The following is a 10,209-nucleotide window of genomic DNA, read 5'->3' as shown; positions in this document are numbered from 1 at the left end:
TATTCCGTAGCAATACACGGGCAATATACAAGTATATTAAAAATATAACATTTGATGAGATTATAAAATATCATTAAAGGCATATTTACACATTAATTTTTCCACATTTTGCAACCGAGTAAATTGTTATCAGCAGGACTACTGTTATCCCCACGGACCACGGTTTGAATGAGTGTGTTTTTACTCACGGTTTGAATGGTTGCGTTTTCACTCACGTTTTGTATGCGTTTGGCTTTGGATCATAGGAATGAGAGAGAGAGAGAGAGAGAGAGAGAGAGAGAGAGAGAGAGAGAGAGAGAGAGAGAGAGAGAGAGAGAGAGTTGATGTGGGCCAAAGTAGATGGGCCTCATGCTCAGCCCAGGCCTACCCGATCGTTCACCCCGGCCGGACAGGCTCTCTCCCTCTCCATTGAAACGTGGAAGAGCAACAGCCCACTCAAACCAGCGGAAGCCCGAAAATGCTCACCCTTCGCAAAACCCTCCTCCATGGCCGCCTCCCTGCGCCGCCGGCCGCCGCCGGGGCCGCCCCGTCTCGAATCTCCTCCATCCTCCGCTTCTTCTCCTCCTCCTCTACCGGGGGCAGCGGAGGTGGGGACGAATGGGGCGCCTCCTCCTTGCCCAGCGGGGGCGGGGGTGGGGACGATTGGGGCTCCACCTGGTCCACCGGCCTCACCAAGGACCACTTCGACGGGTCCTCGCCCTCCGTCGGCCATCCGGTCCCGCCCCCCTCCGCCCCCGTCTCCCGTGAGCTGGCGGCCGTCCGCGCCATGGACGAGGAGGACAAAATGATCCGGGACCTGGAGCGGGACAACCGCGAGTCCAAGGCGTACGTGGATTCGTGGGGCGACCGGATGCGGGAGACCTGCGCGCTCCTGAAGCAGGTGCGGGAGCCGGGCGCCCGGGGCTCGTACCTCAAGGACTCGGAGAAGCAGGAGATGTACCGGCTGCACAAGGAGGATCCCGCGACGTACACCGTGGAGCGGCTCGCCAAGGACTTCCGCGTCATGCGGCAGCGCGTGCACGCCATCCTGTGGCTCAAGGAGATGGAGGAAGAGGAGGAGCGGAAGAGGGGCCAGCCACTCGACGACTCCATCGAGATCCTGCTGGACAGCTGCCCAGAGTATGTGAAAGTACTCGTTTGCTCCTTTTTAATGTTGATGATATGCATAGATCAGGTTCCCATAGTTTAGGCATGTTCAACTTCAGGAACAACTGAAAGTTTCAAATAAGCGAGAAACAGAGACTGCTGAGTAGATAGCATCAATTTGTTAGAAATACCAGCTGAATAAGGACCCTCGGTCGTTGCTCCAAGCAAACTCAACCTGGATAGAATTGTCAGGTGCTCCGACCCACAACCGCGCTTCCAACGTGTATACATGCTCTGGAAACAGAAACCTGAAACCTGTGCCTTTGTCTAAGTGGGTGTGGTGTAGTTCGGATTTCATGTTTTGACTGTGATTAGATATATCAGGAGTGATCTACAATTTCTTGTTCAGGATATGAGGACGCGCTGATTAGATACTTGACATAAGAAAAACTTGATGAGTTCAATCCTGTCAGACTAATTCTTGAACATGTCTCCATATATCTTTATTGATTAGCTCAACTGCTAAAATGTTACATGTCTAATTGTCTTGCAGAATGATTAGTGGATATACATTTCAACACATTATAGACATCGACATCTCTGGTGCAATTTTTTTCTATATTTCTCTCACTAGAAGGGTCAGCACATCCTTGTAAGATAATATCTGTATTTTTTTAACCCATAGTAATTTGAAATACTAATAATGTGTCGAACTGCATGCAATTGATGTGTCCTGCATCTTCTTTGTAATATTTTTTTTCTTTCAAAATGATAAACAATCTGCAACATCTGCAATTGCAGTGCCATGCACTTGTCATTATAACATTTTTTGTCAGTAATCAATGGTATGCACTTCTGTCTCGCAGATTCTTCCATTCCCATGACAGGGAATTTCATGTAGCATCCCTTCCATATAAACCTGACTTCAAAGTGATGCCTGAGGGCTGGGATGGCACAACAAGAGATCCTGACGAGGTTCTATATGAAATTTCAATGAAGGAAGATAAGATGTTGTATGAAGAATTTGTTCAGCGCTTGGAATTCAACAAGAAGAAGGTAAGGGCTTTCATTGGTCATCATCTACTGGACCTGCCTTACATTTCCATTGAGCAATCCGATGACTTCAGTGCTTATACGTGTGTTATTTTTATACTTTTAAAAACCTGTCTTTTGTCTATGGCATGGCTACAAAAATATTACAGCTGAAACTGTATAACTGTTCCTGTTAATTGCGTGTATGATGTGCTGCATAATTTTTAATGGTAAACTGAGACCGATGGTATATTGGACTGCAGGTGGCAGGGGAGGTTAAGTGCCACAAGTACAGCAGACGTAGACCAGATGATGGATGGACCTACATGGTCGAGAAGCTTGGGCCGCAGGGAAAGCGCGGTGCAGGAGGGGGCTGGAAGTTCATAAGCTTACCAGATGGATCTAGCCGTGCACTAAATGATATGGAGAAGATGTATGTGAAGAGGGAGACTCCAAAACGGCGAAGGAGGATAATTGCGCCATACAAGTGATGGGGACAACTGTTTGTTCAGCGCAAATTTTTTCTCAACTGTCTTTAGACATTCCTCCAGGGTGGCTGATGAAGCAGAAACTGTGAAGTAGACCGGAGCTGCCAGTATCTGTCCTGTGTTTTCGCAGCACAGTAGGTGGTTTGATGTATTTGTCTTTTGTAACGAAGATTCATTTCCCACATCTAGGCAGCTGAATAATCATATTGCAATCCATCGGCGTGCCTCCATCTTGAATTGTTCATACAATTGCCTAGCAACTCATTTCCTAGGCACATTTTTAGGATCCTGGATTGTGAGGCTACACATTTTGTAGTTAATAGCCATCCTACCTTTTACATCTTGGCACTTGTCATTCGTGGAGACTTGAATTCTTTTTAATATTTAATGTGCACTCGTTACTCAGCTCGTGTTAAATTGATATGTTGTGTTGTTTCAGCTCTGAAGCGCGTTCTCATGTGGAAACCAACTTTATGATTCGGTTAGCCCAACTGTTCAATATTGTGATTCAGTTAGCATATTCTCAAACTGGAAACCAGCTTTGTGATTCAGTTAGCATAACTGTTAACCAACTTTGTGATTCATTTAGCGTAACTGTTAACAACCTTTGGACTACCCTTTGTGATCCAATGCCTCTAGTGATCAGTTGCAGATTTGCGTGCATCTCTCGTGTACTGGCTTGCACTATCGACTAGACGACTACCCTTGGAACTCGGCGGTGGCGGCTCTCAGCAAATTTGTTTTCTTTTTATTGAAAGAAGCTCTGCAAGTTTGTCGCTCTCAGAAAATCTGTCCTGTCAAACACGGTTGGTGGATAAGCATTGGCCATGGTTACTGACATTTTTAAGTTCATGGGCCCTGACCATATCATCCCCAAACTCCTACCGGTACCTTCCCAGGCTGAAAGTTGTGTGTGAAAAGGGGTGCTTGATTCCGTGCAAGTTTCACCTTTTGTTGGAGCATTGTTTACACTTTACACTCGTGAATTTTGTACAGTGAAAAACCTTTTCTGTTGAATTAGGGAAAAATGGACTAAACACTTGCAGAAGCATCCGTTTCCTTTTTCCTTTTTTCTTTTTTTTGCGGGTAGAAGCACCCGTTTCCTGTGACTGTGAGGTTGTGACGTGATGGCCACACGCCCGCCGAGCGCGCCCGTGCGTGCCCGCGGGCGCGCCTTCGGACTGCGCCGATCTGCCGCCGGTGCCACGCCACCGCACCAGCGGCCGCCGTCACCATCCACGATCGATCCCTCCAAACCCTCGAGCCGGTCTACTCCACCCGCCCCCATCCGTCCGGCCGGCCGCCCACCAACTTTACCTGCCACCTCGCCCCCGTACCGGCGCCGTAAACGCAAATCACATCACCACCGCGCCTCGCTTTCGCCCCGGCCTACCGGCCAGGGTCACTGTTCGGCCTCGTGCGTGCGAGAGCCGACGACCGACGTGTACCCGCGCACCAACCCAACTGGCAGTGGCAGCCGCGCTCCAGCTCCAGCTCCAGCTCCAGAGGCGCGGCCGGGCCGGCACCCGCCTCGGACTCTCCGGCCGGCAGCGCTTTGTTTCCGCCACCTCGCCGCGATCCGGCGGCCAAACCCACCCGGATTCGCGCCGGCCCGCCGAGGGGGTTGCTGTCCGAAAGGTAAGCCGTCCGTTTCCTTCTCCCCCCCCCCCCCCCCCCCCCCCCCCCGGTTAGTTATAGCTTGCGTCGCGTCGCGTCGCGAAATCCAGCCCCGCCCGTCTCTCCTCTCTTCCCCACGAACGAGCCGAGCCGGCGGGCGGGCTATGTAGCTTGCGCACCTGCGCTTGCCCTCGTTGTTGCCCGCGGCGAGACGCGAGAGGAGGAGGAGGCAAAGGCAATGGGGGGAGCGGAGGGGCCGGGCCACCCGAACGGCCACGCGAGCGGGGCCGTGGTGGCGGAGAAGCTGGACGAGCTGCGGCGGCAGCTGGGGAAGGCGGACGGGGACCCGCTCCGGATCGTCGGCGTCGGGGCGGGGGCCTGGGGCAGCGTCTTCTGCGCGCTGCTGCAGGACGCGTACGGCCACCTCCGCGACAGGGCGCAGGTCCGCATCTGGCGCCGCCCCGGCCGCGCCGTCGACCGCGCCACCGCCGAGCACCTCTTCGAGGTCATCAACGCGCGCGAGGACGTCCTGCGCCGCCTCATCCGCCGCTGCGCCTACCTCAAGTACGTCGAGGCGCGCCTGGGGGACCGCACGCTCTACGCCGACGAGATACTCAGGGACGGCTTCTGCCTCAACATGATCGACACGCCGCTCTGCCCGCTCAAGGTCGTCACCAACCTGCAGGAGGCCGTCTGGGACGCCGACATTGTCGTCAACGGCCTGCCCTCCACCGACACCAGGGAGGTCTTCGGGGAGATTGGGAGGTACTGGAAGGAGAGGATTACTGCCCCTATCATCATCTCGCTGGCCAAGGGGATAGAGGCCTCCCTGGATCCACTGCCACGGATCATAACTCCCACGCAGATGATTAGCAATGCAAGTGAGGTTCCCCTCTTCCTTAATAATCCATTCAATTGTGCTATTTCCTTATTATTGTATTCAAGCTGCGCTCTGTTTTTAGTGCTGGCTCTCCTCGGTTATATCGAACTTGGAGCTCTGGCCTCGAACTTGATCTTCAGGTTTCATACCTGTAATAGCGATTGCTATTGTCCATCTTTGTTAGGATTTCTTTTCGTGAATTCAAGATGAGATTTCTTAGTCCAGCTCTGTTGTAGAAGATACTTAGTTCACATTTGAATGAATGTCATGCCTCTTTAATCAGAGTTCCCGATAATACAACTTCAGATAATCAGATATGGTTTTGCTAGAACTTGCAGTGTGCCTCTATTACCTTAGAATAATCTAGACAGCTGTAGTCATGTATGTCTAGACTTCGTATGACCATTCAATAGGTCTATTTAAGTAATTACTCATGTTTCTAGTATGGCTTAGCAATCCTTCAATCATCACAGAGTTTATATTTATATCTCTTAGACTTGTGCTTGTGATTTATGGACTATATTAATGCAGCTGGGGTTCCTCTGGAGAACATTCTATATCTTGGTGGCCCAAATATCGCCTCTGAAATTTACAACAAAGAATATGCAAATGCGCGTATTTGTGGAGCTGACAAATGGAGGAAACCTCTTGCGAAGTTCCTGAGACAACCTCATTTTATTGTGTGGGATAATAGTGACCTCATCACTCACGAGGTTATGGGAGGCTTAAAAAATGTATATGCTATTGGTGCTGGTAATCACTTTCTGCTTGTCTCACTGGTTTTCTTATGTTCTGTTTCCACTTAAGCATACGATTTTGTGTGCACATGCCCCATTATTCGAAATTCAGAAATTTAGAACTGCCATCCAACATGAATTAATGTCAGCACCTTGCTTGCCCTCCTTTAGCATTTTCTCACGCTCTTATTCCTACAAAATTTGATGTCTTAAAATAAAATCAAACAAATAAGCTATAGTATATTTAATGCTGCTATTATCCGCAAGAACGATTCAATTGTCAAGATGTGATGACAAATGCATGCTTCAGTGAACTTTTAATTCAAAGATGCTCGACTATCTTTTCAGAACATTCTGTTATCTTGCAGGTATGGTAGCAGCACTAACCAATGAGAGTGCAACGAGCAAATCTGTTTACTTTGCACTTTGCACATCTGAGATGATCTACATCACGCACCTCCTGGAAGAAGAACCTGAAAAACTTGCCGGACCATTATTAGCAGACACTTATGTCACATTGTTGAAAGGTCGTAATGCCTGGTATGGGCAGAAGTTAGCTAAAGGGGAATTGACATTAGAAATGGGTGACAGCATAAAAGGCAAAGGGACCATTCAGGTATGGCCTTTTATTTTAATTGCCATCTAAACTGCCAATAACTGCAAGAATATGCCTAGATGGTTCGTGTAATGAATTGTCATGTTGCTGTCATTTCATTTCAGGGTGTCTCTGCAGTTGATGCATTTTATGAGCTTCTTAGTCAGGATAGCTTAAGTGTGATGCATCCAGAAGCCAACAGATCTGTTGCGCCGGTTGAGATGTGCCCAATTTTAAAAGCGCTACATAGAATTTTGATCAAGAGGTTAGACTACTTCTTCTTTTTTTCCTAATTCAACAAACACCGTTTTTAAAAACTGTATTTCGGCCGAGGCCACTGGCCACATGCTCTTCACCAAATTTTTTTTTACTGAATTACCTGTGTATGGTGTTGGGTGCTAGTATTCTACTTTTTAAAAGTTTGGAGATACTTCAGTGAATTAAACTTTTGCTAAATTCAACTGAGTTGACCTGTTCATATATGTACAGGGACCGTCCTGCTGACTCGATTCTTCAGGCTATAAGAGATGAGACAATGTATGATCCACGTGAAAGAATTGAGATGGCACAAGGTCACTCACTTTACCGACCATCTCTTCTTGGTCAACCAAAAGGAGATGTAAAAGCCTAGAATTATTTTCCCCACTTTGTCTTATTGGTTAGAATTTAGATGATCTTCTAAGATATCTATGTGGCTATGTGCTCTTACGCACGCCGTACCTGTTGTTGTAACATTAGTGAAAATCTGAGAGGATATTTATTGAGCTCGTTAAGTACTCGGATTGATGTGTTCCAAGCCTCCCTCGTGTATATAACATGTCTGGTGATTCAATGGCAATAAGATTTGTGTTTCACAAGGGGACACGGACGCATTTTACTTCTGCTTGGTCCAAGATGTCTCTATTGTAGCTGTTGTGAGTGATGATTCATTGATTTGTACTCCCAAGTTTTTTAGTTTCAACACGGTTGGTATGTACTCGAACTAAATATCATAATGCTGCATTTTAAATTTTAGCAATGCCGAAATTCACTTCAAGTTACTTTTTTTTTTTGGAGACCTGACGAGTTCGTCGTCGCAGTCGTGTCGGAGCTCGTCCTTTGACGGGCCGCGCTTACTGGGCCAGACGGAACGAGCCATTTTGTGTGCGAGCGAAATTGGGGTTCTCATACTTTCACGCACATCCTGTGGGATACAATAAGGACGAGAATAAGGTACTACGCTTTCTAAACTCATACTAGGAGCAGCAGTATTTTTTTTCCCAAACTTAGCCTAATTTTTTTAGAAAGAAAACTTAGCCTAAATTGGAAGGTTCCTTTCAGCAGATCGCATCCCAAATCATTGCCCATGAGCCATGGCCATAAATGGAGCAAGTTTTCCTTCGAAGCAAGCAAGCAAGCAACCGAACCTGCTGAATGTGGAGGCAGGGCACACGCACGGAAAGTCTACGCGGTAGCCGAGCACTTTCCCCGCCGGCGGACGTGCAGTTTCCATCGAGGCCATCATCCGCAGCGCGCGGCTCCCGTGAGGCCGTGACTCGTGCCGCTGCGACTGCGAGCTTCAGGGGTAATCGTCTGGGTCGAGATGATGAGTGCTCTGTGGATTGCTGCCTGCGGCTTCCTGCTCCTGTCGTCGTCCCCAGGTGAGCTAATCTTCGGTGTTCTTTTACTGATCGCTGCTAGCTAATGGTGAAATTCCTACACTATGTATCTTCTGTTTATCTTGTTGCCATGATGATCGGTGTGATTGTACCTACTGTTTGCGCTGCGTGGCGTCTTCGAGATCGTTAGTCTGCTGACAATCCTTCAGAGAAACCTGAGCAGGACAATGGTTGTTACTTAGTAGGCTAGATCTTTTCCAAGTTTACTGATTGATAGATGTCCAGTGTGCCAGGTATTCTTATTGTTTCCTTTTTTTTGCCCCCCTATGAACCGAAGGAGCAAGAGTTCTGCCGATGCATTGAAAATTACTGTTTGCTTTATCTAGACTTTTTGTTTCACGGGAGCTGCGGCTCTGTCGTTATACTTTTCCTGTCTATTTCCGTTCTGCATATCTCTCTGTTTCATCTTCAAGTTAATGCATAGTGGGCTGTCTTCTTGACAATGGTCTTCACGGGCCATGTCAGCTGGACATGATTGGTTTCTTGTTGCCATCTCCGTTTATTTCTTGGTCAGTCTGCAGGTGGAGTTCGGTACTGTTTCAAATTTGATGATAGTGAAGCTTCATCCAAGTATAGTACCTCTCATGAAGAGGCAACCTAATGTTAGGTTATATAACACAGTGCACGCCTTAAGTGGCGATAGTTACTTAAAAGCGACCAAAATCTTAACACAGTAGAATTTTATCCCCCTTTCAACGGCAAATTGAAAGAAATCTCTCTCTCCCTCTCTCTCGTCAGGTCGGTATTAGCTGGTCCAACGAGGTAAAAACACGATCAGAGCTAGAGTACTATGAATCTCTATTGCTTTTTTTTGGGTCTTTTTAGTTAACCTTTGAGAATCACAATCGCAACTATCCATTATCCAACACTGATTACTGCATGCGTTACCCAAGATGACCCTCTGCTTACTGTTGGAACGTGGCTGGTCTTTCTACTTGCAGGAGTCGAAGGCATCGGCGTGAACTATGGCATGATCGCCGACAACCTCCCGTCCCCGGACAAAGTGATCGCGCTGTGCAGGGCCAGGAACATCACGGACGTGCGCCTCTTCCACCCGGACACCGCCGTCCTCGCCGCGCTGCGGGGCTCGGGCCTCGGCGTCGTCCTCGGCACGCTGAACGAGGACCTCGCCCGCCTGGCCTCCGACGCCTCGTTCGCCGCGTCGTGGGTCCAGTCCTAAGTGCAGCCCTTCGCCGGCGGCGGCGCCGTCCGCTTCCGCTACGTGACCGCGGGCAACGAGGTCATCCCGGGCGACCTCGCCGCGCTCGTGCTCCCCGCGATTCGGAACCTCGAGTCGGCGCTCCGCGGCGCGGGGCTCGGCGGCGTGGCCGTCACGACGGCCGTGTCGACGGCCGTGCTGGGTTCCTCGTACCCGCCGTCGCAGGGCGCCTTCTCCGAGGCGGCGCTGCCGTGGGTCGGGCCGATCGCGTCGTTCCTGGCGTCGAGGTCCACGCCACTGCTCGTGAACGTGTACCCCTACTTCGCCTACGCGGCCGACCCGTCGTCGGTGCTGCTCGACTACGCGCTGCTGCGGTCGGCCTCCGCGGCGTCGGTGACGGACGGCGGCGTGGCGTACACGAACATGTTCGACGCCATCGTGGACGCCGTGCACGCGGCGCTGGGGAGGGTGGCGGCGTCAGGCGGCGGTGCGGTGGACGTGGTGGTGTCGGAGACCGGGTGGCCGTCGGGCGGCGCCGGCGCCGGCGCCAGCGTGGAGAACGCGGCGGCGTACGTGAACAACGTGGTGCGGCACGTCGGGAGCGGGCGCGGCACGCCGCGGCGGCCCGGCAAGGCCGTGGAGGCGTTCGTGTTCGCCATGTTCAACGAGAACCAGAAGCCCGAGGGCGTGGAGCGGCACTTCGGGCTGTTCGAGCCGGACATGACCGAGGTGTACCACGTCGACTTCACGGCGGCGGGATCGCCTGCGTAGACTTGATCGCGACGGCCGAAGCAGCGTGGTCTAAGGATGGGTCGTCATTACAGTATTTTGCGTGAGTTATTAGGCGGAGAGGTTAATTTTGTGGCAGTTACTACCATTAGACAATAGTGCATGGAATGATTGGTACCAGTCACTATGCATCTCCAATTCTTTTTAATTTAAATATTATATAGTAAC

The 10,209-nt window shown here is 50.1% G+C and overlaps 2 protein-coding genes and 1 pseudogene across 2 annotated transcripts; all 3 read left to right on the top strand.

Moving 5' to 3' along the window:
- Positions 1–412: 412 nt before the first annotated feature.
- On the top strand, positions 413–3,011 carry LOC120708373 (protein GAMETE CELL DEFECTIVE 1, mitochondrial-like). Its single transcript, XM_039993590.1, has 3 exons — positions 413–1,119; positions 1,953–2,142; positions 2,382–3,011. The coding sequence occupies exons 1-3, from the start codon at positions 458–460 to the stop codon at positions 2,607–2,609; spliced, it is 1,080 nt and encodes a 359-aa protein (XP_039849524.1). The 5' UTR covers positions 413–457; the 3' UTR covers positions 2,610–3,011.
- A 1,282-nt stretch (positions 3,012–4,293) lies between these two features.
- Positions 4,294–7,312, top strand: LOC120708372 (probable glycerol-3-phosphate dehydrogenase [NAD(+)] 2, cytosolic). The gene is made up of 5 exons (XM_039993589.1): positions 4,294–5,104; positions 5,635–5,856; positions 6,209–6,456; positions 6,561–6,700; positions 6,925–7,312. Exons 1-5 carry the CDS (start codon positions 4,462–4,464, stop codon positions 7,064–7,066), a joined length of 1,395 nt encoding a protein of 464 aa, XP_039849523.1. The 5' UTR covers positions 4,294–4,461; the 3' UTR covers positions 7,067–7,312.
- Positions 7,313–7,767: 455 nt separating this feature from the next.
- Positions 7,768–10,209, top strand: LOC120708370 (annotated as a pseudogene).

Source organism: Panicum virgatum, chromosome 5K (assembly GCF_016808335.1).
Source record: "Panicum virgatum strain AP13 chromosome 5K, P.virgatum_v5, whole genome shotgun sequence".
Classification (NCBI taxonomy): Eukaryota; Viridiplantae; Streptophyta; class Magnoliopsida; order Poales; family Poaceae; genus Panicum; species Panicum virgatum.
Note: the sequence above shows the minus strand (reverse complement) of the source record. Positions and strands in the feature narration are given on the sequence as shown.